The 27,250-nt window shown below is 41.4% G+C and overlaps 2 protein-coding genes across 3 annotated transcripts in view; one reads left to right on the forward strand and one right to left on the reverse strand.

The window, feature by feature from the left end:
* Window positions 1-5,685: 5,685 nt before the first annotated feature.
* LOC103104853 (cyclin-Q-like) lies at window positions 5,686-6,371 on the reverse strand. The gene is given in 2 exon segments (XM_056814867.1): window positions 5,686-6,119; window positions 6,122-6,371. Coding segments are annotated over 2 exon segments (627 nt in total). The 5' UTR covers window positions 6,315-6,371.
* A 9,513-nt stretch (window positions 6,372-15,884) lies between these two features.
* LGALS9 (galectin 9) overlaps window positions 15,885-27,250 on the forward strand; it is a 28,258-nt gene continuing 16,892 nt past the window's right edge. For both annotated transcript variants that reach the window (XM_007485584.3, XM_007485585.3), the window contains exons 1-3: window positions 15,885-16,041; window positions 23,959-24,050; window positions 26,937-27,138. In XM_007485584.3, coding sequence (XP_007485646.2) covers window positions 16,003-16,041; window positions 23,959-24,050; window positions 26,937-27,138 — 333 coding nt within the window. In that variant the 5' untranslated portion in view covers window positions 15,885-16,002. The remainder of the gene's footprint in view (window positions 16,042-23,958; window positions 24,051-26,936; window positions 27,139-27,250) is intronic.

The raw sequence follows: 27,250 nt of genomic DNA on the forward strand, positions 1-27,250 counted from the left end.
GGTGCCTTCTTTAAAAAGTTCATTTTCTTGATTCAGGGAGTTAGCAAGCTTCTTTTCCTGGAATTTCTCTCAAAAATGTTTAAATCTTGAATTTTACAAAAATTATACAACTCCCACTGAGGAAGGTGTTGACCAACACTCTGATCAATTCAGGATCAAAACATGATTGAGTTATGGGGTATATGAATCAATTCTCAAAAGAAAAACCAAAAACATTTTTAAAAACCCAAATAGATGAGAAAAAATTAAATTTTGGGGAAGAAAAAAAAAGATCAAAATCAACTTGCATATAAAAATTCTGAGTAAGCAAGAATAAGCCCATAATAAATTCTTAAATCAGGGCCCAATTAAAGTGATTTCTGTCCCACAAGTCTGTAGGACAAATGCAGCAACATAGCACTTACCCAATCAGCAGCCAAGACTACAGAAAATTGCCAGATTATAAAAGAGAAAAGGGACTGGATTTTGAAGTAAAAGGCAAGATATGTGAATCCCTGGTCTGGTTTTTCTTTCACTCTCAGGGATAGAGGAGCCAAAATGGCAACCAGACTAAGGTACTTTTTGGAATGTGGTACAAGGGAGTCTAGCATTTGTTGTTGTCAAATAGCTGCTTCCTTAAACCTCAAAGAAATCCTCTGTCTTGGCACAGATTCTTATCAATCTCAGAGGGATTTGTGGTCTCCTTGGCCTTGTGCTTCTTGGCACTGTGCAGTGGCTCTTTTGTGATCCCTTTTTCTGGAATCAGACACAATTATTTAATCAAAGTCTCATAATATTTAGCAACCATTGGCAGATTTTCATAGTCTAAAGCTTTGGGGTATGCATAGATATTAGGGCTAATAGATATTGTAAACTTATCCTATTGCAAATAAAAGAGAAAAACAATAATAAAATTTTTCAAAATCAAAAATTCATAGTTCACATTCCATGACAATGTGTCAGCCAAACAGTGTTCAACTTGTCTATGGACTTTTGTGATGATATTATCTCTGTCTCAATCATATGATGAATAAAATTTTAAAAAACAGTTGCATTACATGATACCATTAATCAGTGTCAATAGAAGAAGCCCATTTTACGTGTGAGCAATGAATCCAAGAGTCCTTTTCTCCAAGTTTGATAGTTGTTGGAGTAGTTAACAGTACTTGGAATGGACCTTCCCAGGCAGGCTGAGTTCCTCCAGTGCAATGGAAGTTCTTTAAGTACACCTTGTCTCCTGGGTGTAGGTCATGAAGTAAGAAGTCTATAGGTCCTGCTTGTATAGCAGCTCTGGAGTCAAGCAGTTCTCACAATTTGATCTGTAAATCCTGTATATAGGAAGCAATAGAAGTGTCCCCTACCCCCACCCCTATGAGACTGTATAGGGGGATGTCCAAAAAGCATTTCAAATGGTGAGATGTATAGCTCTCCCCTGGGCTTGCTCTGAAGATAAAATAGTGCTAGAGGGAGCACTTCAGGCCACTTTAAGTGGGTCTCAGTGCATGAATCCAGGAAAAAGTGCCCCAGACTGTCCAGACTCATCTTTTATATCCCTTTTTCCATGTCACTTTCTGTCTCTCCCCCTCTTCACAGCAACAAATCACAGCCTTTCAATTTGCCTAGCACTGCCCAGGGGACAGTGCTTTGGGAGTGAAAGCTTTTTCTGTTAGTGATTTACTTAGTGTTAAGTAAGAGTGCTTTAAATTCTTGGTTGATTAACTTAAAATAGACAAAGAGTTTTAAATTCTCTTTCACATTATTCACAGTTGTTCATACTATATTGCTGTCACTGTGTACAATATTCTCCTGGTTCTGCTTACTTCATTCTGCTTCAGTTCATCTAAGTCTTTCCAGGTTTTCTGAGCTCCTCCTGCTCATTATTTCTTATAGTACAATAGTATTCCATTACAATCATATACAATAACTTAGCATTTCCCAAATGATAGGTATCCCTTTATTTTCCAATTCGTTGTCCCAACAAAAAGAGAGTTTAAATATTTTTGTACATATAGGTCCTTCTTTTTGTTCTTTATCTCTTTGGAATACAGACCTAATAGACCTATTGCTGGGTCAAAGGGTATATACTCTGTTTTATAGGTGTGAAGATTGGATTTGGCTCTCCCCTGATTGTAACAATGAAGGTACTTAGCTCTTCCTTGATTGGGAAGACCAAATTGTAATCCCCTGTCTATTTTTAGATTTTTAATTCCCAAGATTGTAAGCAAAGTACTTAAAGTTGAGTGTAGAGATCTACCCATTTTAGATTTTAACCACAAAAAGGCAAGAACACCCATTTCATACATTGAGTGGGAGGTCTGTGACCCACATGTGAGAGTGGACAGTCCTGGAGTGGAGTGTTGGCTGTGATTGGTAGATGTAAAAATTTTAGGGGAAGTGACACTTAAAAAATTGGAAAAAGAGACACTTGGAGTGGAGAGAGACACTTGGAGTGAAGAGAGACACTTTGAGTGAAGACTCCCACTTGGAGTGGAACCTCCTGTAAGAATGAGTTCTACTGGAACTGAGACTGATAAAGAATCTGCTGATTGAATTGACATGTGGTGAGTGAAAAGACTGACTTCCTTTCCTTGACCTTTCTGGAGGCATCGCCCATCGTCTTGAGACTCCTTTCCCCAGGCTGGGGCCTTTGGATTCCTACCTGGTTCAGAGGAAGCCGAAGCTGGCTCCCTCCCTCTCTCCCTCTCTTCCCTCCCCCTCTCTCCTTTTCTTCTCTTTCTTCTTCCTTAATATCTTCCCTCTATTGTAAAATAAACTGCCATTAATTCCATTCTGATTTTAACAATTCATTTTTGTAATTTATTCCTTAAATCCCTGGCTACCAATTAAATATATTCAGTCCAACCATAAATTTAACATAGGCTTTAGTCATAGATCCAAATTGCTCTCCAGAATGGTTTCATCAATTCACAACTTCCCTAAATAGCACATTGATGTTTCAATTTTCTCACATCCCCTTCAAGTTTTGTCATTGTCATTTTCTGTTATAATAGCCAATCTGATAGGTGTAGGGGATACCTCAGAGTTGTTTGAATTTGCATTTCTCTAATTAATAGTAATATAGAGCATTTGTTGCATGACTGTAGAAAACATTTTACTTTGTCCGAGAACTGCCTCTTCATATCCTTTGATGATTTTATCAACTGTGGAATAATTTGTATTCATATACATTTGACTCATTTCTCTATGTATTTGAGAAAAAGGTTTTTCTTAAAGAGACTTTTAAAACATTTTTCACCATTACAATTGTTTATTATTCTTCCTCCTACTTTCCCCCCTTTGTCCTCTCTCTCCTTTCATCCTGTCTATCCTCAAAAGTGTTTAGCTTCTGTCCCAATTTGCCCTCTTTTCTATCATTTCCCCTTTTTCCTCTTCTCCTTTTCCCTTCCTACTTTCCTGTAAGGTAATATAAATTTCTATACCTAATTGATTGTGTATATTCTTCCCTCTTTGAATCAATTCCAATGAGAGTAAGCTTCACATGCTTCCCTCCCTCCCCACTTCCCCCAACTTCCCCTCCAGGGTAAAAACTCTTTAATGCTTTCTTTATGTGAAATCATTTACACCATTTTATTTCTTCCTTTCCCCTTTCCTAAATCATTCTTCTTTCTCACTCCTTAAAATTTTAATGATATCATCACATCATAATCAATTCACACCCTTGCCTTCTATCTATGTATACTACTTCTAACTGCCCTAATAATGATAAAGTTTTTTGGAGTTATAGGAATCATCATCCCTAATATGGATGTCAACAGTTTATTGAATGTCTTTTGATTTCTCTTTCCTGTTTACCTTTTTAGGCTTCTCTTGAGTTTTGTATTTAAGAGTCAAATTTTTCATTTACCTCTGGCTTTTTCATCAAGAATGTTTAAAAGTTTGCTATTACACTGAATATCCTCCCCCCTACACCCACTGAAAGGTTATGCTCATTTTTGTTGGGTAAATGATTCTTGGTTCAAGTCCTAGCTTCTCTGCCTGCTGGAATATCCTATTCCAGGTCCTCTGATCCTTTAAGGTAGAAGCTTATAAATCTTGTGTTATTCTGACTGTGGCTCCACAATATTTGAATGGCTTCTTTTTGGCTGCTTGCAAGATTTTCTCTTTGTCCTGGAAGTCCTGGAATTTAGCTATACTATTCTTGGGAGTTATCCTTTGGGGATATTTTTCAGGAGGTGATAAGTGGGTTCTTTAAATTCTATTTTACCCTCTGGTTCTAGAATATCAGGGAAGCTTTCTTTGATTATTTCTTGAAAGATGACATCTAAACTCTTTTTTTGACCATGGCTTTCAGATAGCCCAATAATTGTTAATTATCTCTCTGGGATTTATTTTCCATATCAGTTGTTTTTCCAATGTGATATTTAACATTTTCTTCTATTTTTTCATTCTTTTGACTTTGTTTCTTGATGTTTCACAGAATCATTAACTTCCACTTGCCCAATTCTAACTCTTTTTTTTTTAAGAATAGAAACATGAAAAAAAATCACTTTATTAGGGAACCAACAAACAAATTTAATATAGAAATAGCAAATTTGTTTTGGAAATGACAGAAGTGAAAATCTTAAGAAGAGGTGTTTCTTTCGGCCAACTGTTTGCAATTTGGCCCTGCTTTCTTAACTATAAAAGTGTTCTTCTATCTCCCAACACTTCATTCAATCTATGATCTCATCCATGAAGTTGCTCCCTCTATTGGAACTGACAGTAACCCATCTCTCCTATCCCTTCCTATGATTTTCCTTTCAATTCTCACATAGAGATTCTCCATATGGCTATCAGGTTTGTTAGAAGCATTTCTCAGATTTTTTACATTTTCTGTGTACCAGTCCATCACTTACTCTTTCTGTTACTCCCTGAGGCTTACCACATAGCTGGTCCCTCCATAGTTTTCTCTTTTAAACCAGTTTTTATACATAGGTGAATATAGGCATACTTTTTTTTTTTTACCTAGTAGTACACATTTACCTTTGGGTTTACTGGAAAGTTTTAATTTTTCAGAGATCTTGGCATTTCAAGATTTTGAACACATAAGATTTCTGGGAGAACATTTGTGTTGAAAAGATGCTCATATTTTATATTTCAGGGAGGGGAAGATAACACAAAATGAAAAAAAATCATAGCTAATATCATCTTCCTATCCCCAATATGGTCCACAGAACATCACAAACTCTTAAACTATATATTTGCTCTCACATCTTTATGCTTTTTATCTTTTATTACAAGAAATAAAATATTCTTCTATTTATATTTAAAGGTTAAGCTTATGTCTGGCTTGGAAATATATCCCCAAAGGGTACAATCAAGTATTCTATTTTGGTTTTTCTTTTAATGAAGAGATGCTTAAATATAATCTATATCAAATTCAGAAGTTTCATCTTCAAGAATTTCCTAAGGTGCAAAAAGGCAACCAAACATAGTGCATTCCTTCAACATGGACCTATTCACATTTAAACACAATAAACTCCAGACCTGCTCAGAGGGAATGGCTATCCTCACCTCTTTACTACATGAATACCAAAGAACCATCAGAAAGCAACCCAAGTTTAGTTCTCTGTTTGCTCATGCCAAATTGTTCCCTGTGACCAATCTTGATATCAGCTTTTTGAAGTCAGGGCCCATTTTGGTGGGTCAAATCCAGTCCTCAGAAAAAGCAAATGTCTGTTTTTTTCCTGGGTGGCCCCGGGACCATTACGGGATTTCTGTGTCCATTGTGTAAATCTGAATGAGGTCAGACACAATATTATCAATGACTGGCTTGGTAAGGTCTTCACTAAAGACCTGCCACCATGGCTTTTCTGCCTCAGAATCGGCAGGCACCTCCACTTGGTAGCACTGCAAGGCGAGATAGAGCACTGCCCCGGCTATGTGTGGGGCTGGGTAGCGAAGGCACAATACTCCATGGTAGCTGTCCCGCAGCAGTGCCCAGACGGGCGTCCTCTTCCAGCTGTGGCGGTTCATCCAGTTCTTTAAAGAAATAAGGTAGTGGAGCAGGGATTTGTGGGGGTGCTGGAAGGAGACCCGGAAATGCAAAACTCTCAGCATGAGCCATTCGCGCTGAACGATGCTGTCTCTCAGCTCCCAGAACCAGGAGTCCAACTCCAAAGGTTCACTCTTGGGGTTTACCTGTGAGAGACATTGATGATGTCTCTAGAGCTGAGGTGTTGCTCCTCCACCTTCCCGGCCAAGTAAATGGCAGACGTGGCTATGAGGTAAGGGTCATATGCATCTAATTTGGTCTCGCAAAAAAATTTATGGTAAATGGTACAGGCTGTGGCAATTGGAATGGACTGCATACCCGGCTTGACACCTGCCTCCATGATGAGCCGGGCCACTTTAAAGTGGACTTCCGCCTCGGAGACGAGGTGCCCCTCTTTCTTCACTTCTTCACCCTCGGCGCTGCTCTCACTCTGCCTGGACTCCATGGCAACACCGCTGCCTCCAAGGTATTCCTGGTCCCTCGGTCCCCTAAAAGAGATATTGTTGATAGGCAAAGCAAGTTGGACTGCGAACCATTTAGGTTGAAAGTAGACCGGAACTATATTTGGAAAACTCTGTAGGGCAATTGTTTTGCCTTTTCAGCAGCATCTGTTGAATAGGTTGGGTTGAAGCCCGCCGTGTGCAAAGCCCCGGAATGGCCTCAGGGCCGGATTGGCCCACCCCCTAGGGATGCCCGCGGTCTAGGAGAGGAGAAGGAAGGGCTGGAGCTGGTCTCAGTCAGGGAAGTGTTTGGGGGCCTCGCAGCGAGGCTATTCCGATTCGGAGTGGTTGTGCCTCCCGGCGTGGCCCAGGGCCGTCCGCAGCTGTTGCTGGTAGGCTCTCCGGCCCAAGCTAGGGAGCTGGGAGGGAGAGGGTAGTGCCCATGAAGCCGGCGGCCAGCGGAGCAGGGCCCAGTGGGGCACGCGGGCTGCAGGACCCAATTCTAACTCTTAAGGCATTATTTTCTTCAATATGTTTTGTACTTCCTTTTCCATTTGGCCAATTCTACTTTTTTTAAACCTTTACCTTCCATCTTAGAATTAATTCTGTGTGTTGGTTCCAAGGCCAAAGAGTAATAAGGGGGTCAGCTCCCCAGAGGATACATGAAAAACATAATATATGGTTGCCACCATGTTTACCCCTTTCCTTTGGTTGGAGCTTCTCCTGCTTCTCTGTTATAGATTTAGCCTTAATTATAAAGGGTTAGGAATCTGAATTAAGAAAAGTCAAGGAGTTGGGAGTTAGTTAGAGACTTAGAGAAAAGGTTATAACCAGTTTTAACCTGGTATCTGCATCTACCAGAGGAAATGGGTTTTACTGGAAATTATTTCTCTTGTGACCTAGTCCCCTTGAAACTCTTCCCAGGGGGCAGCTAGGTGGCTCAGTAGATTGAGAGTCAGGCCTAAAAATGGAAGGTTCAAATGGGTTGAAATCTGACCTCAGACATTTCCTAGCTTTGTGACCCTGGCCAAGTCATTTAACCTCCACTGCCTAGTCCTTGCAGCTCTTCTGTCTTGAAATCAGTACATTGATTCTAAGGTAGAAGGTAAAGGTTCAAAAATAAAAAGAAAGAAACTTTTGCCCAGATTTTCTTAGCTCAAAGAGGCAGTGACTACAAGTGAGACCACCATATTGCCTTAGCAGTTCTCATGGAAATGACAATTATTGAGCTTGCTTCTCACCTTGGACTTGTGCCTTGAAAACAGTGTCAGGTTAACTGCCATGTAGGCAAAATGGGTTCTGGGGGTGGGGAAGAGCTAGGATAGTGAAGCTCTAGGGGCCAAAGAGTGTACCGGTCTGGACCTTGAAATGGGGAGGAGGCGGCATTTCTTTCCTCTATTGTTCCTTAGCATCTGGATTGCATAATAATGTTGGATTAAGCACACATGATCTTTGGAAAGAAAGAGAAGGAAATAGCTTAGTTGACTTCTCTTACCCTGAACCCTTCCTGTTCTCCCTTGTCCTTAGTGGTCTTCCCACTGTCACCAAATAAATGAAGAATTTACTTCTCTATGGACAAAAATGAGATGAAATGGATTCAAGTCTAATTCATTGTTGTTAAGGCATATCTGATTCTTCATGACCCCATTTGGGATTTTCTAGGCAGAGATCCTGGAGTAGTTTGCCCTGTTATTCTCCAGCTCATTTTATAGGTCAAGAAACTGAGGTAAGAAACTGAGGTAGAGTTAAGTGACTTGCCCAAGGTCACATTTGAAGTCAGGAAGATGAATGAGTCTTCTTGACTCCAGGCCTGCTACTCTGTGCACTACAGTATCATGGAGTTGGCCCTTCTAGGCTAATTCAGACTGGGTTTGTGACTCTGGGTAAGTCACATAACCTCTCAATATCCTCAGGAATCTCTCTAAGATTATAAATTGTAAAAAAGGCATCAGCCTGGCTTGGTAAAGGAAGTTTCTCCAACCTGGATGGAAAGCATCTTTCAATTTTTAACTCTATTGAACTTTCTCATAAAAGGTTTCTCCTCTGAATTGACTTCAGATTCTTTCCAGATCTTCAAGGCCTGCCAACTCAGGAGGGAATTTTTGTTTGCTTATTGCTAGAATATCTTCCAGAACACCTTTGGGCTTCTCACCTTTCTTTCTATCCCTCCCAATTCTGGGCCTCTGCCCCTCTCCTCATCCTGCTCTTTAGTCTTCTTGGCTTCCTTCAAGGCAGCTCAAATCCCTCCTCTTGCCAGATGTCCCCAGCTCCTCCAGCTGCTAGTGTTCTTCTTTATGAGATTTTTGGGGTTGTTCATTCACCTTCGTCACGTCTGATTCTTCATGGCCCCGTTTGAAGGTTTGGGGTTTTTTTTCTGCAAAAATACTGGGGTTATTTGCCATTTCCTTCTCCAACTCATTTTATGGATGAAGAAATTGAGAAAAACAGGATTAAGTGACTTGCCCAGGTTCATACAGCTAGTGTCTGATCTGAATTTGAACTCAGATTTTCCTGACTCTAGTATTCCTCCTCTGTGCATTATGGTGCCACCCATTAAATTGTATTACCCAACCCATCCAACTACTCTGAATATATCTTGAGTGTACCTAGTAATTTGCAAGTTGTCACTCCCTTTGGAATGTAAGCTCCTTGAGAGCTGACAATTTAATTTTGTCCTTTTTTTCAACCTCAAAACTTAGTATATAGTGCCTGGAACAGAGTAACTACTTGAAACAACAACAACAACAGCAGTGCTTACAGGCTGACTGAGCACACCAAAGCAATCCCAGATCTACTGTCTGTCTCCCAATACTTACTATGTTCATACATTTTCCTCCCAGTAGAATATAAACTCTCTAAAGGCAGGCACCAGGGCCTGAAAGAGTATTTCACACAAAAGAGGAATTTAATGCATGCTTATTAAATTGAAATAAGTAAGATGCCAGATTGAGGCACCCCTAGAGAATGCAGGGATTTTATGATTCAGGATATCTTTCCTTCCCTTCCTCCCTCCTTCCTTCCTTCTTCCCCTTCCTTCCCTTCTTCCTTCCTTCCTTCCTTCCTTCCTTCCTTCCTTCCTTCCTTCCTTCCTTCCTTCCTTCCTTCCTTCCTTCCTTCCTTCCTTCCTTCCTCTCCTTTCCTCCCTCCTTCTTTCTCTCCTTCTTCCCCTTCCTTCCTTCCTTCCTTCCTTCCTTCCTTCCTTCCTTCCTTCCTTCCTTCCTTCCTTCCTTCCTTCCTTCCCTCCTTCCTTCCTTCCTTCTCTCCTTCCTTCCCTCCCTCCTTCCTTTCTTCCCTCCTTCCTTCCTTTGCTCCTTCCTTTCTTCCTTCCTTCCTTCCTTCCTTCCTTCCTTCCTTCCTTCCTTCCTTCCTTCCTTCCTTCCTTCCTTCCTTCCTTCCTTCCTTCCTTCCTTCCTTCCTTCCTTCCTTCCTTCCTTCCTTCCTACTGTTAGGGTCCATTTAGGGGCCAAAGGAACAGAACAGACACTGCAATCAGCACAGAGAGATAGTTTATTGTAACACACTTCCACACGCGTAGGGAGGATCCCAAGGCAGGTCCTCCCCGAAGCAAATTTAAGGCAGGCTTATATACCCATGGAGCTTACCAAGGGTCAATATGGTTATCACACAAGGTGGAGGGGTCAAGGTGGTTATCACACAGGGTGGGGAGGTCAAGGTGTTCATCACACAGGGTGGGGAGGTCAAGGTGTTCATCACACAGGGTTCATTGGTTTAGAGGGGGCGTTTATCTATGCCGGGTACGTTGGCTAGGAAGGGTGCTTATCTGCCCCGGGTCCGTTGGCCTAGTCCCCTTTCACTACCTTCCTTCCTTCTCTCCTTCCCTCCTTCCTTCTCTCCTTCCCTCCTTCCTTCTTTCCTTCCTTCCTTCCTTTGCTCCTTCCTTCTCTTCTTCCTTCCCCTCCCTCCCTCCCTCCCTCCCTCCCTCCCTCCCTCCCTCCCTCCCTCCTTTCTTTCTTTCTTTCTTTCTTTCTTTCTTTCTTTCTTTCTTTCTTTCTTTCTTTCTTTCTTTCTTTCTTTCTTTCTTTCTTTCTTTCTTTCTTTCTTTCTTTCTTTCTTTCTTTCTTTCTTTCTTTCTTTCTTTCTTTCTTTCTTTCTTTCTTTCTTTCTTTCTTTCTTTCTTTCTTTCTTTCTTTCTTTCTTTCTTTCTTTCTTCCTTTCTTTCTTTCTTTCTTCCTTTCTTTCTTTCTTTCTTTCTTTCTTTCTTTCTTTCTTTCTTTCTTCCTTTCTTTCTTGTTAATGAGACAGAAAGTAAAGGTTTAAAAAAATAAAATAAGTAGGGAATGATGAACAGGATGATTTCAGGAAGAGCTGGAAAGACCTCCATGAACTGATGCGGAGTGAAATAAGCTGAACCAGGAGAACAGTGTACTCAGTAATAGAAATACTGTGGAATGATCAAATGTGATAGACTTGGCTACTAACAGCAATACAATGATCCAGATCAATTCTGAGGGACTTATGAGACAGAAAGCTATCTACCTCCAGAGAAAGAACTGTTGGAGAAGGAATGCAGATGAAAGCATTTTTCACAATTTTTCACTTGTTTATTTTAGTTTATGATTTGGATTTTGGTTTTATAAGATTACTCACTTATAAAAATGAACAACATGGAAATCTGCACAATAATGTATAGCCCAGATCGAATCACCTGCAGGCACTGGAAAGAGGAAGGGAGGGAAGGAGATAAGTAGGACCATATAACTTAGGAAAACTTGTGGGGAAATTTATTACATACAATTGGATTTATATATATATATATATATATATATATATATATATATATATCGAGAGGGGGGAGGGAGGAAGGGAGGGAGAATTAACAAAAAATAACAATAGTTTACCAAAAAACATCTATCAAACACTTACTGTATGTTCTAGGCATCTTCAAAGAAATGATCATTAAACCCAGGGAATCTGGTGAGATTTCCAAGTGAAAGGATGTGGAGCAAAAAGAGAAGGCTCATCTGGGGGACACCCACAATGAAGGGGGATGTTATGGGTAATGATGTATCCAAGGAAAACAAGAAGATCAGATGGGCACGAGGAGACCCAAGAATAAGCAGCATTGAAGAATCCAGAAAAGGGCAGAGGTCCACTGTGTCAAATGTCACAGAGGCAAAGTTGGATGAAGAAATGTTCTAATTCCAAAATAACTTGAAAAAAAAAATAAACTCACTCACCAGGGAGAGAACATGTGACTCATGAAAGTATCGTTGGATGCCTCAAGAAATAAAAGGAAAAAGAGAAGTTTTGTCATGTGTAAAATGAGACATTAGGTGGTTTCCAAGATCCTTCCTAGTCCTAGACATTCTTTTTCTGCTCCCTTAGAGACTATGTGACCAAAGCAAGTTCACTTAAAGCCCTTGAACCTCAGTCTCTTCATCTGTGAAATGGGTAGAATGTTTACACTACCTACTTCATAGAGTAATTATGAGGAAAAGACTTTATGAGTCATAAAATTTAATGCAATTAAATGTAGTTCTTCTAATAATCCCTCATTTGCATATCTATGCAATCCTTGTTTCTTCTTTAGGCTAAATCTTGGTACTAGAGATGGAGCCATAGTTAGCATGGAGTGACCGGGGTTGGAGGCCTTTCAGCAGTACAGGAAGAACTGAGCTTAGCCACTCTTGGCAAGGATAATTGATTTATCTAAAGAACCACAAAAAGCTTGCTCCAGATCCCTAAGAGTAAGAGAAGCACAGATTAATTCTGAGGTCTCATCTTACTCTGCCAAGTGTCAATGCTGGACAGCAACTGGGAGGGCAGGCACTGAGGCATTGCAGGCAAGGATGGGCGGTAGCCTGACTATTCTGGATTTCAGAAAAAGGACTATATTGTCTCTACTGTGTGATGCAGCAATCTCTGCTACTGGGCAAGCTAGGAAGTCTGGGGTACTCTGGGAGGCAGGATTACCAAACCCATTTTAGGGCTGCTCATTTCCTTTGGTGTCCACCCAACTCTCACCTGTGGCTCCAAGAAGTTGTAGCCTGCCCAGCAGCCACCAATGAGGAAGCTGAGGCAAACACAGCTAAGTGACTTGCCCAAGGTCACACAGATAGTGTGCAAATAGACATTTGATATACCTGAACTACATTTACCCAGCATCCTTTTAATTTACATCCTCACTTTTGCGTCCTGATGTTTGGGGGATAAATTTCACTGAAACCCATGCTGCGGAGCTTTTGGGGCTTTGGCTTGGAAAAGCACTACAGGTGTGGGTCTCTGGCACTGTGCTCTGCTCACTCAGCTGAAGGAACCCCTTTTCTCTCTCATGTTGTTGTTATTAAATCCTATAAATTTAAATACTTGGAGTATTCATTCATTTTTACTCTCACAATAGTTAGGGTCTGAGGCCAGATTGGAACTTGTGTGCTACAGATAACATAGCCTCAGTTTACCCCGTATCCTTTTTTATAGATTTTTTTTGAGAAAAAAAGAGGAAGAGAAAAAAATAAACTCATCAATACATTAAAAAAAAATAAGTTAATGCATCCATGGACCTGACACCACTATAAAGGAGAGGGATGAGAGTCAGTGACCTCTCATCTCTTGTTTGAGGCCAGGTTTATTCTTTGTTTTGTTTTTGTTTAAAACCTTTGTTTTGTCTTAGAATTGATACTAATACTGATTCCAAGGCAGAAGAGTGGTAAGGGGTAGGCTATAGTCACACAGCTGGGAAGTACATGAGGTTAAATTTGAACTCAGGACTTCCTGTCTCTAGGTCTGAGGGATATACTATTATAATCTACATTTTACAAATGAGTAAACTGAGACTGAGAGTGGTCAAGTGGCTTGCCCTGGGTCTCAGTAAATGTCTAAGGATGAATTTGAACTCAGATCATCGTGACTCCAGAGTCAGCCATCTGTTCACTGTGTCACCTGGCTGCCTCTATTTATGAAATATGGTTTAGCCTTTCCCTAGTAGATGGGCATTTACTTGGCTTTTACTTTTTGGCTCCCAAGAAAAGTGTTGCTGTGCATATCTTGGACTATATTAGGGCTTTTGTTTCTCAGTGGCCTCTGTGGGACATATTCCCAGCAGAGGAATCTCTGGATCAAAAGGCATGGGATTATTTACATAAATTACATATTTATATAATAACAAAAATGCAATATGTAATTTCCAGAATGGTTGTAAGACTTTACAGAAATCTCACCTCTACCAGGAAGCCTTCCAAGGGCTCCTTGTAGGCACAGTGGAAAAAGTGATGGCTCTGGAGCCAGAGGATCTGGATTTGAGTTCTGCCTCTATCCCTTACTGCCTGTGGGACCTTGAATAAATCTCTTCGAGCCTCTACTTCTTCATCTGTAAAATAAGGAAAGTTAGGGTAGCTAGGTGGTTCAGTAGACTGAGAGCCAGGCCCAGAGATGCAAAGTCCTGGGTTCAAATTTAGCCTCAGATACTTCCTAGATGTGTGACCCTGGGCAAGTCACTTAGTCCCCATAGCCTAGCCTTCTGCCTTAGAACCAATACAGAATGTTGTTTTTAAGATGGGAGGAAAGGGTTTAAAATGAAAATAAAATAAAATAAGTAAGGGGGTTAGACTCAATGATCTCCGGGTCATCTCCAGGTCTAAAATCTAACCTCTTCCAACTCATTGCTCCCATATTGAATTCTCTTGTACTTTCAGTCCTTACTATATGTAAGCAACTAGCTGACAACAATGGATAGAGCAATGGGCCTGGAGACAGGAAGATTCATCTTCCTAAATTCAAATCTGACTTTACCCACTCACTAGCTGTGTGATCTTGGGCAAGTCACTTAACCCAGTTTACCTCAGTTTCCTCATCTGCAAAATGAGCTGGAGAAGGACATTGCAAATCCCTCTGGCATCTTTGCCAAGACCCCAAATGAGGTCAGAAGAGTCAGACACGACTGAAATGATTGAGCAACAATAACAAAATGTGGGGTTTTCTTCCCCATTCCTTGAGAGCAATGAGCATAATTTGTATTTCTTCTACATCTCCATCTAGAACAGGACTGAGCTCATTGCCAAGTGCTTCCTGGTGAATGATCAAGGAAACCACCAGCGTTGTCAGGAACACCCTCCCTTCTCCCTGCCCCTGCTGCCTGCCTTCTGCTTTCTATTTACCTGCTGCTCCCCTTTCTGCCTGGTACAAGCCTCTCTTGCTTCTTCACTGCTCTTCCCCACCTCCTACTGAAGCCAGTGGTACCCCAGGGCGCTGCTGCACTTTAGAGGGCACTGACGCTGCTTGTATATTCTCAGGGACAGAGAAATGACAGAACTTGGAGCCCGGGCACCCATCCCTCTTGATTAGCTGGAATGGAAAGGTGCCAGATGGCCAGCTTGCACCACCCCAATCTCCATCCCAACCAGAGAGCAGCCAGGGGCAACAGCCTTGATTAGTTCTAGGGTTTCTGTCTCCCAACCACAGGAGGCAGGTGACCCAGTGCTGCCACTGTTGTCTCAAAGCTTCCCTTAGTGCTCACTTTCTCAACCAAGGCTTTAAATAAAAAATGACTTGAGGGCACATTTAGATGCCACTTGCCCCTGTCTCCTATGCTGCTAAGTATAGCTCCAGCCTTCTGGCACCCACTGTGTTCCCTAGCCTTTGCAGGTGGCATAAGGGGACAAAAGAAGGTATGATAATAGTTATTGATGTTGCCTTGGGCAAATGTTTTAATTTCCCTAGTGCCTCAGTTTCCTTATCTGAAATTTAAAGGGGCATTTAATTAATTAAAGTTAGTTCATTAAGTGATTAAAATAAATATAATTAATTAAAGGGATTTAATACCCTTGGAGGTTCCTACAACTCTAGAGCTAGAACCCTAGACATTAAGGTTCTGTCTTCAAGGAACTTACACATCAGCTAGTTTCATCCAGTTCTATCTTGCTTGGAGACAATTTGTGCCAGGTGCATAAGGAAGTGATGGGGATCCTACATGTCTAAGAGCTCATTGGAGCCCATTGGAAAGAACTGAATTTGGAGTAAAAGGACTCAGATGGGAATCCAAGGGGGGGCAGCTAGGTGGCTCAGTGGATAGAAAGTCAGGCTTAGAGATGGGAGTTCCTGGGTTCAAATATGACTTCAGATATTTCATAGCTGTGTGACCTTGGACAATTCACTCCACCCCTCCCCATCACTTAACCAATTCAGAACATTGATTCTAAGGCAGAAGATAAGGGTGTAAGGGGGGAAAAAAAGATGTGAATCCAAGCTCTACCACTGATTGTGTCTGGGCCTCAGTTTCCCCCAGGAGAGCACCCCATCAGAAAAGATCCCTTCCATGTCTCCATCTATAAGTGGCTTCCTTTAAGCTCAGCTCAGATGGCCCCTCTGGCCCCTCTGTGAGGCAACGCTAGTTCCCTCGGGAAACTTGGCAGGCTCGGTGCCCTTCCATTATTGCTCCTTCTCCGAGGGCTTAACTTTTTGCCTACTTACTTCCTTCTTCCAACGGCTCCCTCCCCTTGAATGGCAGCCAGGTTATCTTTGGGTTAGTTTCGGTTTCTCCTCTGAATCCTCCCCTTTCCCTAGTTTTTGGTTTACGGAAAGCCCAGCCTCAGCAGCGGCGGCGGCAGTGGCAGCGGCGGCGGCGGCAGCAACATGTCTTTCAATAACAGCCAGAACCAATATCAGAACGTGGTGAGTGTACTAGTGACGGGGACCGCGTGGAGGAAGTGCTTGGGATGGAGTGAAGGGATACGTGGACTCCCATGCTTGGAGGAGAAGCCTCTTCTGGAAACATGCAGCAGGGCTCCCGGAGGCGGCAGCCTGGGGAGAATGCTCGGTTCTAGAGGGCAAGAGGTGGGGAGGGGAGCAGGAATCCCGCTCTGTGAGAGAATGTGAAAAAGTCCGAAGTGGGGGCAGCTAGATGGTTCAGTGGGTCGGCAGGGCCAAGTCTAGAGACTGAGAAGTCCTGGGTTCAAATGTGACCCCAGACACTTCCTAGCTGTGTGATCCTGGACCAGGCACTTAATCTCTGTTTGCCTCAGTTTCCTCCACTATAAAATGGGGATAAGAATAGCACCTACTTCCCAGGGTTGTTGTGAAGATCAAAAGGGATATTTGTTAAGTTCTTGGTTAGTAGCAATATTATTAATTAATAATTTAAAAGTGTCTGTGTCTTTCCCCTTCTCCCTTCCATGGCAGCTCTGCCCCAGCAGTCTTCACAGTACTCATCCTCTTTGGATCTCAGTTTCCTCATCTGTAAAATGGGGGAATTAGACTAGATGCTACATTAAGGCTCCTCCATCTCTAAGAGTGATTTTCTGTATCTCAGTTCCTCCCATAGTCTGGAACAGTTCAGTCTCACCCTGGTTTCAGCCTTACTTTGCACCAGAGTAATTCTCAGTTAAGGAAATTCCCTTTTCCGTTACTTTCCTTCTTTTTAAAAAATCCTTACCTTCCATCTTAGAATCAATATACTGTGTATTGGTTCCAAGGCAAAAGAGCAATAAAAAGGTTAGGTGATGGAGGTTAAGTGACTTGTCCAGGGTCACACAATTAGGCAGTGTCTGAGGCCAGATTTGAACCCAGAACCTCCTGTTTCTAGGTCTGGCTCTCAGTTCACTGAGCTATCCTGCCTCTCTATTCTATTTCAGGTAATGACAAATTAAATTCTAGTCCAGGAATCTATTTCAATAGGGATGGATGAAAGCAGACCATCAGGGGCTGCAGGAGCTGACCTGACTTTGTAAGCTGAACCCACACTGCTTTTCTTGCTTCTGCCCCTTTGCTGGAGTACCTGTAGACCACAGTGAGGAGTTAAGGCAAGAAAAGGATTAGAAGGGGTGCTGCCCTCACCCCATGGTGGTCCAAAGCCTGGGAAAGCAGTCAGTGAGCCAGAAAGGATTTGGATATTAGATCCTCAGTTTCCTTTTGTATCTGCTGTGACCCCATCTTTAAGATCACAGCTGCATGTCCCAGGGCTCATGGAAACCGAAAGCTAGAAGTGGGACAATGTAGAACTTCCTATTTCCTTCCCTTTGAGAGATTAAATAAATTCCTCAAGTTTTCTCAGGAAATAAGGAGCAAGTTGGGACTGGAATCCAGGTCCTTTGAAGTCAAATCTAGTCTTCTTTTGGTCACAAAATGCAGCTTGCCTAGAAGCTGTGGTGTATTATGGAGAGTGCTGGATTTGGAGTCGGGGAGAAATCTTTAGCTCCATTTCTGAAGCTTCATGAGCTGTGTGACCTTGAACAAGTCATTCCCTTCCTGTGCCTCAGCTCTATTATCTCCTAAGTCATGGATGACTTGATTAAGAGTGGAGAAGTCCAGAAGACTCTTCTCTTTTTCCTGTCTTCACAACAAAATTGTGTGGTAGAGGATTAGACATTATAGGATCATAATTCCAGAGCTGGAAAGGATCTCAGGGGCCATCTGGATCAACTCTTCCAATTTCCATTCATTTCAAGTTGCATTTAAAATCGAGGAAACTGAGGCCCAGAGAAACGTATAGGTTTCTAAACTGAGAGCTAGAAAGGACCTCAGGGACCATCTGGTTCAACCCTTTAAATTTCCAGAGAAGGAAACTGAGGCACAAAGAAGTGAAGTGACTCACCCAGGACACACAACCAGTCAATAAACATCAGATATAGAATTTGAATTCAGATCTCAATTTTGGTTCCAGCTTGCTTTCCGCACCACTGCCTTGCTACCCTCCTTACTATTCTATTGGCTTATGGGATGAGGAAGGGATAGGATTAGGGTTCTTAAAAGTCTGATCCATCCCTGAGGCCCATACTTAGCCCTTGAGAAGATGGCCTTATCCCTAAACCTCCAAAGTCTTGGGTTGTACGATTGCTTGTGGTTTAGAGTTCAAGATCTTTAACAGTGGCTCTAGTGAAAGGAAAGGTTGTGGTTAGTTCCAGGGCCCAGATGGCAAATTCAAACTCTGGATTACCAGAGAGAGTTGTAAGAGGAAGTGCTTGCTTTGGGAGCCTGGACAGAGGGGTGGGACAAGCAAAAAAATGTCCTCAGGTGCTGGGAAGAAGAGAAACAGAGCAGCTCCTGGCTCTGCACGGTGCCACATCTTTGCCATTGCTGGAGAGGGTGTTGACTGTAGAAGGAGATGTCACTTCTGATGAGGCTAAAATAGGAATGCTAAGATTTCTTATCCTGGGGCAGCTAGGTGGCACCTCCTAGCTGTATGACCCTGGATAAGTCACTTATCCCCAATTGCCTAGCTCCTATTACTCTTCTGCCTTATAACTAATAATTAGTGTAGCGTCTAAGACAGAAGGTAAGAGTTTGTTTTTAAAAGAGATTCCTTGTGCTGATGTGTACCAATATGTGCCCTATTCTGCCCCAGCAGCCCATGTACTAGAGGGGAACATCTCCTGAGCCAGGGAGAGACTGGGCATCAGCTAGGGAGAGCTCATTGTAAAATTTTCCTCGTGAATGCTTCAGAAACTGCAATCATTTACAGATCACGACTTGGTTTATTGTTTTGCTGATTATCTCCAGACTTTAGAATGTGATGGAGAAAATGTTAATAATGCAGATCAAATGTTGAAGTATCTACTTTATAGTTGTTTTTTCAGACCTGGCAGGCTAACCATTTGCCAGCATATCTCAGCCTGAGTCTCTCTTCTTTTTTAAATTAAATTATTTTCAATTGATTGTCTCTCTCTCCCCTCCCTATTCTCATTTTTAAACAAAGAAAGAATGAAAAACAAAAGCCTTGTAACAAACACATATGGTCAAGCAAAACAAATCTCCGAATTGGCCAATATTCCCAAAATACACACCTGATCATTCAGCACCTGGACCATATCATCTCTCTGCCAGGAAGCTGGGAGCATGTACCTCACCAATCCTCTGGAATCAGAGTCAGCCCTCTGGAGTCCTGTTTGGCTCTCTGGCTCTCTCTGTGTGTCTCTGTGTCTGTGCCTGTGCCTGTGCCTGTGTCTGTGTCTGTGTCTGTGTCTGTGTCTGTGTCTGTGTCTGTGTCTGTGTCTATGTCTGTGTCTATGTCTGTGTCTTGTCTGTCTCTCCTCTATTTCTCTGCCTCTCTTGTTTTGTTTTTATTCTATTCCTTTTATTTTTTCCAATTACATGTAGAAACAATTTTCTTAAAAAAAAACCCTTACCTTAAATACACAATATTTCACTTTTTACTTGTTTTTTCTTTTTTTATTTAAGTTCTCTTCCAAAAATAGCTAATATGGGAACATGTTTTACCTGATTGCACATGTAAAACCTACAATTGTCTCAGGAAAAGGGAAGTGGGGCAGGGAGAGAATTTGAAACTCAAAACTTTTTTAAAAGAAGGTAAAAAATGTTTTTACATGTATTTGGGGAAGAATAAAATACTATTTAAAAAATAAAACCCTTACTTTCTGTCTTAAAATTGATACTATTGGTTCCAAGGCAAATACGGGGTAAGGACTAGGCAGTTAGTTAAATGACTTCGTCACACAGCTAGGAAGTAACTGAGGGCAAATTTGAACCCAGGACTTTGCATCTCTAAGTCTGGTTCTCAATTCTCTGAGCCAGCTAGCTGCCCCCTCAAGCACTGCATTAAATGATAAATATACTTGAAGCTTAGTGGTATCTATTGCTTATTTGTGACATATATATCCACACATTTAACATCATATAAACTAATCTTTGCAAGGAAGGACTCCTTTCAGATGTGGCATTCTCTTCTACCGTTGCCTATACTCTCTACTGAATGGTAGAAACTCTACTGAAAGGGCTGGCCATTGTCACCAATCAGTTCATTTAAACACCCACCAGACACAAGACTAGTTGCCCAGGAAGAGAAGTTTAAATTGTGGGGGCAAAGCCAATATTACAATGAGAGGTGCCATGTTTGTTTCTAGAGAACGTTTATGATGGTCTGTGGTGGATTGAAGATGGTTCTAAATATGAATGCCTGGAAAGAATGCCCAGAGATCCTGGTTTTTAGACCATCTGGCATCTGTGATGTGAAAATGCCAAAGTCAGGAAACTTTGATTATGTGGTTTCATGCTTCATAAACTACAATTCTTGGGTAACCGAGGGGAACAAGGGTGTTACTCATATGTGCTATACAGAACTCAAATCAGAGCATGGACTTTGGTCTACTTATCAGTTGGAAACTGGTACTTAGTTAGAATCTTAAGAAGGGATCTGTGATTCTGATAAGTTTCCTATCACTCTAGCAAAGCAGTGTTGGTTTTAGACCAGTGGTTCTCAACCTTTTTGGCTTGAACTCTTAAAAACTGAGAGTCCCTTAAAAACCAGTATTTAGGGGGGGGGCAGCTGGGTGGCTAAGTGGATTGAGAGCCCTGCCCAGAGACAGGAGGTCTTGGGTTCAAATTTGGCATCAGACACTTCCTAGCTGTGTGACCCTGGGCAAGTCACTTAATTCCCATTGCCTAGCCTTTACTGTTCTTCTGCCTTGGAATTAATACTTAGTATTGATTCTGAGGCAGAAGGCAAGAGTTTAAATAAAAAGAAAAACAGAAGCCACCATTGCCTCCATCTATGCAACAGCTATCAGAACAAGAACTATAAAAGGAGAATATTAGAAGGACAGCATTGCCTAGCTCTTACCGCTCTTCTACTTTACAACCAATACACAGAAGTGATTCTAAGGTGGAAGGTAAGGGTTTAAAAAAAAGAGTTTGTGTTTATGTGAATTGTATCAAGGGATATTTATTGTATTCAAAATAAAAATATCTTAGTATTACTATGAAAATAATGTTTTCTTACGTACCCTCTGAAAGGGTTTTAGGGATCCCTAGGGGTTCCCAAACTGCACTTTGAGGTTGCTGGCTTAGGAACAGCTACAAATATCTGTTCTCCAAAGAGGTGTTGAAAAAGGAGATTGGGCAGGGAGGATTACAGTTAAAATTCATGGGGGCAATAATGGAGGACTTTTATTGGAGATGAATAGATTTCTTGGAGACAGAGTGATAGAATGTAAAAAAATAGAAGAAAAGCAAGAGAGGCATTAAAACATTTAAAAATTCACAGAAGATTGCAGAAGGAAGTTCAGAAGGACACCCAGAGAAAGCATGCATGGGTTGGAATTTTGTTATTCAGTCATTTCAGTCATACCTGACTCTTCATGACCCCATCTAGGGTTTTCTTTTTCTCTAATCAAATTAATTTGTTTGTTATATTAAAATTCCCAGATATCTTCTCCTTTACTTACCTCTGCCCCTGTACTAGAGAAGGCATCACATGACAAAAAGATGTATGTATATGTAATTATGTCTTGCTTATTTCTGTTTATTGGTTCTTTCTCTGGAGGTGGACGGACATACATAAGACATTCTTCAAGCAATAATTCTTTTGCTTTCTATAATGTTCTTTTGGTTCTGCTTTTTTCACTGTTTACAACTTCCTGTAAGTCTTTCCATGTTTTTAAAAAATTAACCTGTTTGTCATTTCTTATAAGGCAGTAGTATTCCATCAGAATCATATGCCACAAACTGTTTAGCCATTTCCCAATTGATGGGCATCCCTTCAGTTTCCAGTTCTTTGACACCACAAAGAGAACTGTTTAAGATATTTTAGAACATGTAATTTCTTTTTTCTTTTCCCCTGGTTACCTTAGGAAATAAACCTAATTGTTTTATAAGAATTTTCTTGGCAAAGATATTAAAATGGTTTTCCATTTCCTTCTCTAGCTCATTTTTCAGACAAGGAAATTGAGACAAATAGGGTTAAGTGACTTGCCCAGAGTCACATAGCTAGTAAGTATCTGAGCCTGGATTTAAACTCAGGTCTTCCTGCCTCCAAGTCCAGCACTCTATTCACTGCACCACCCATGATGGAACTACCATGTAAAATTTAATAAATAAAGTTTAATACACATCTTCAAAAAAAAGGCTTTTACAATAGAAGTTCAAAGTGTGATGTGATTCTGATGCATATATAGTGTGAAGATTGGATTTAGCTAATTTCTGATTGTAACAATGAAGATACTTAGTTTAACAAAATCAGGAATGTCTTGGGGATCTCTAATTTACTCCACCCTACTTAGACCGTACTTTAGGGGAAGATAAAGTTGTAAACTCCTGATTGAATAATGAAGGTACTTAGTTCTCAACTTATAGTAAAGCTAGAACTTTAAGCTAAGTCTATTTTTAGATCTTAATACAAAAAGGTGTTAAGTAATTATAAAGGTTAAATTAATCATAAAAAGGTCAAGTAACTAACAAAAGGTGTACTTAACAAAGAAGTGTTAAATAACTCTAAAGATATAATCTAATCAAAAGAAGATGAGAACTAGGAATGGGCATTTAGAGGAGGAGACACAAGGATGAAAGGTCTATATATTTGGCTCCCTTGCTGTCTCTGGAAATCCTTATTGGAGGACCTTATTGGTGGTGGAGAGTTAGCTGAGAGCAGCATGCTGAGCCTTCTGGCATCTTAGCGTGGCTACAAGCTATTTGTCTGGTTCGGTGGTGAGTTTCTGGCTGAGTTTCCTCCTTTACTTTCCAACTTTATCCTCTTAGAAGCCTCTAATCTTCTTCAGAGACCTAGAGGTGGGGATTTTAAACTCCCCCTGGCATAGGCCAGGCAGGAGAAGTCCTATATCCTCTTTCTTCCTTCTCCTTAAATTTCTTCCCTCTATATTAATTAAATAACCATAAATTTCCAGACTGACTTGGGTATTTTATTTGGCGACCAATTAAATCTAGATTTTAAGTCACAATGCTAAAATCATCTTTACAATAGACTCCATCGGTTTGCTGAGATGGCCCACATGGGCCAGTCAACTATCATAACAGTTTCCTATATAATTCTCCCTTTCTGCTCTTTGTATATTGAAATATTCATATTTGCCTATTTTATTAGGTTCCTAAAAGCTATAAAAAATAAAATTGACAAGGCAGAAGGAAATAAACAAGTTCTAAAAGGAACATAAATAGGACAATTCTGTTACAAACATGTAGGTTTTCTTTTTTTAATCTTTATCTTCTGTCTTAGAATCAATACAATGTATTGGTTCCAAGGTAGAACAATGGTAGGCAGTGGGAGTTGTTTCTTGCCAGGGATCATACTGCTGGTAAGTGTCTGAAGTCAGATTTGAACCCTGGACTTCTCATCTCTAGACCTGGCTATCATTCCACTAAGCCACCTAGTTACCCCTAATGTAGGCTTTAAAAAAAGTTTATTTAATCAATTAATTTAGAATATTTTTCCATGGTTACATGAATAATGTTCTTTCCCTCCCCTCTCCTCATCCCCTCTCATAGCTGACACACAATTCCACTGGGTTTTACATGTGTCATTGATCAAGACCTATTTCCATATTATTAGTATTTGTACCAGGGTGATCCTGTAGAGTCTACACCTGATATAGGCTTTAAAAAACAAAGGGTAAGTAACAGAAATTCATGGTTTCGTTTGCAATTTTCTTTTTTTTTAATCCTCTCTGTGTTGAAAGGCTCATGTTTGCTAATGATCACCAAGTTCATAAAAAAAATGTAATGATTTCAGAAAAAAATCCAGAAGAGAAAGCCATGGTCTCAAGGATTAGTGGTGGCGGCAGAAAGTAGTAAAATCCTAGGGGGCCATTGAAGGACTAGTATTGAGAACTCTTCCTCTTTTTGTAGTGCATTCCCTTCTGTGGACCTATTCCTGGTGGACTCCAGGTTGGCCATGAGGTCACTGTCAATGGGGCAGTCCTTCGCTCTGGGACAAATAGGTAATTGTTTCTTGTTTTGCTCTTCTATGCTTTATCTAGGGGGGAGGGAGCTAGCAGGTGGAGGCACGGAGGGCCACTTCCAGAATTGCCCCCTGGCAATTGCTTTGTCCTTTCCAGTTGTTCTGCCTGACTTTAGAGGCTGAATGAGCCCAAAGGTCAGAAAATCACAAGACCATGACAAAATCCAATGTTGATGAGACCCTAGTTGACCCCCTGCAACATACGGACACACGGCTGCCATCTAAATAGGGGAACGAGTCACACACTGTCTCTTGGCCCAGCCTCTGACCTGACCTTATCCAAAAAGTGATTGGTCACCATGAGGGTGGCCAAGAAACAAGCTCCCCAACTCAGCAAGGCTCCCTGAAGTGCCAATGATGTATGAGGCACCATGCAAGGAACAGGGAAAACACAGATTTGTTTCAATCAGTCTTCCCTCAAGGAGTAGAAGGGGCATAGCAACTGTATGCACCCAGAGCTGGGTAAATATAACACAGGGTGTAATAAAGGCAGAGGAGAAATGAGGCTAAAGGGGAGAGGTCGTGAGCTGGTGGAGAAGAGTTCTGTTGAGCTTTGAGGTAAAAAGACAAGAAATCTAAAAATGGAAAGAAAGAGGAGGGTGCTCATTCTACACAAGAATTAGAGTGATTGCCCAGAATGGAGAAACAGAAAGAGATAGCACTACTTTGGTCAGATGGTCAGACTTTGATCCTGGACCAGGTTAGAATTGAAACTGCACTTTAGTCCTCTTATTCAGGCATTTTTCAGTTGGATCCAATTCTTTGTGATCCTGTTTGGAGTCTTCTTGACAAAAATACCAGTTGTTTACTATCTCCTTCTCCAGCTCATTTTATACATGAGGAAACTGAGGCAAATAGGAATAAGTGATTTGCCCAAGGTCACACAACTGGTTTACCATTTCCTTCTCCAGATCATTTTATATTCAAGGAAACTGAGGCAAACAGGAATAAGTGACTTGCCCAGGATCACACAGCTAGTTTACCATCTCCTTCTCCAGCTCATTTTATATATAGGGAAACTGAGGCAAACTGGAATAAGTGACTTGCCCAGGGTCACACAGCTAGTTTACTGTTTCCTTCTCCAGCTCATTTTATATACAGGGAAACTGAGGCAAACAGGAATAAGTGACTTGCCCAGGATCACACAGCTAGTTTACCATCTCCTTCTCCAGCTCATTTTATATATAGGCAAACTGAGGCAAACAGGAATAAGTGACTTGCCCAGGGTCACACAGCTAGTTTACTGTTTCCTTCTCCAGCTCATTTTATATACAGGGAAACTGAGGCAAACAGGAATAAGTGACTTGCCCAGGATCACACAGATAGTTTACCATTTCCTTCTCCAGCTCATTTTATATACAGGGAAACTGAGGCAAAGAGGAATAAATGACTTGCCCAAGGTCACAGGACTAGTAAGTGTCTGAAGCCAGACTTGTACTCAGGAAGATGAGCCTTTGTGACTCCAGATCTGGCATTCCATCCCCTGATCCACTTCGAAGCCCCTTAGTCTATAAAAGTCAAACAAGGTGGGTACTGTATGTGGTTGAAATTTTGAATCGTCTCTAGAATCTAGCTCCCTAAATCGTCATTGATAAATTGAATTTATTATCTCCCTTAACCTACTCAGCTATTATTGGCTCAAGCTAAACTAGGAATGGGAATCCAGCGGATTCCAGGGGAAATGAAACAGAGACTAAAGCAATCAATATGTATTGAACCTGGCAACGTGCCCAGGCAGGATTAGCGGGACGTCCAGGGTGGTAAAGCATGTGTACAGCATGGGCTGCCTTTGGGCTTGGTTCATATCCCAGCTTTTCCACTCACTCCCTGTGTGACACCAAGAAAGGCATGTCTATCCACTGGCCCTCCGTTCCCTCCTCTGAAAAATAAAGAGATTAGACAAGATCCGGGATGCTTAACGGAGATTCCAGGAGGACTGTGAAACTGGATTTCATTGTCGTGAAATGCATGTAATCCTGTGACTTTTTAAATACTAGCATGGCAGAGGAGTCCGAGATCCATAAAAGGTAAAGAAGTCCTCTAACCGGTGATGTGTAAGGAGAGCACTGACCCAGGAGTTAGGAGACCAAGGTTCAAATCCCAGGTCGGCTCCTTTAAGAGGGCAGAGACTACGTGGTCGAATCAGGGTATTTGTCTCCCCTGCCGCCCTTCTCCATCTAGCACGCAAAGCATCTCTGTGGACTAGAGTAGAGGGAGAAGGCTGCGTAAAGAAGACTGGGTTTCCATAAATTATTTACCATCTCACGAGAAACAGGATTATGAACCTAGGGACACCAGAAGTAACATTTCCAAGTGCAGGTATTTAAAATCAAGTGCCGGGGTAGCTAGGTGGCTCAGTAGACAGAGCACCAGGTCTGGAGATGGGAGATCCAGGGTTCAAATCTGACATCAGGCACTTCCCAGCTGTGTGACCCTGGGCAAGTCACTCAACCTTAATAGCCTGGCCTTTACCACTCTTCTGCTTTGGAACCAATACTTAGTATCAATTCTAAGACAGAAGGCAAGGGTTTCATTTTTTTCCCGATATCAAGATTTATTTTTTTTAAAAAAGCAATTTCCATAGTATGTGTGTCACAAGCAATAGAGATCCAACACAATCCCCTCACCTTTTGACATGAAAATAATCAGAATCAGAATAATCTTCTATGATGCCTTCTCTGATGAATAAACACAGAAGGTAAGGGTTTAAGTAAAATAAAACACCAAATGGGAAAAGTGCTACAAAGACTAAAAGAAAAGAAGGAAAGAGAAAAAAAAACCCAGAATGACAGGGAAAGGAAAGACTGCGTCTGGGGACCACGCTGCATCCACTAACTGGTCGTATTCTTTTTGGCACCTCCACTAGGTTTTCCGTGAATTTTCAGTGTGGGTTCGATGGAAACAACATTGCCTTTCATTTCAATCCTCGATTTGACGGTGGCAGTTATGTTGTGTGCAACACGAAGCACAGTGGTTCCTGGGGGCCCGAGGAAAGGAAGATGCAGATGCCCTTCACTAAGGGGATGCCCTTTGAAATTCGCTTTCAGCTCCAGAATGAAGCCTTCAGTGTAAGGGGTGCATCCTTCCATCCTTCCTAAGTCACTTTCCTTTGGAGAAAGATCAGTGGGTTACAAGTCAGATGATCTGGGTTCAAAAAAGTCAACTCCAGGTGTTAGCAGT

The sequence above is a fragment of the Monodelphis domestica genome, chromosome 2 (genome assembly GCF_027887165.1).
Source record: "Monodelphis domestica isolate mMonDom1 chromosome 2, mMonDom1.pri, whole genome shotgun sequence".
In the NCBI taxonomy this organism is placed as follows: Eukaryota; Metazoa; Chordata; class Mammalia; order Didelphimorphia; family Didelphidae; genus Monodelphis; species Monodelphis domestica.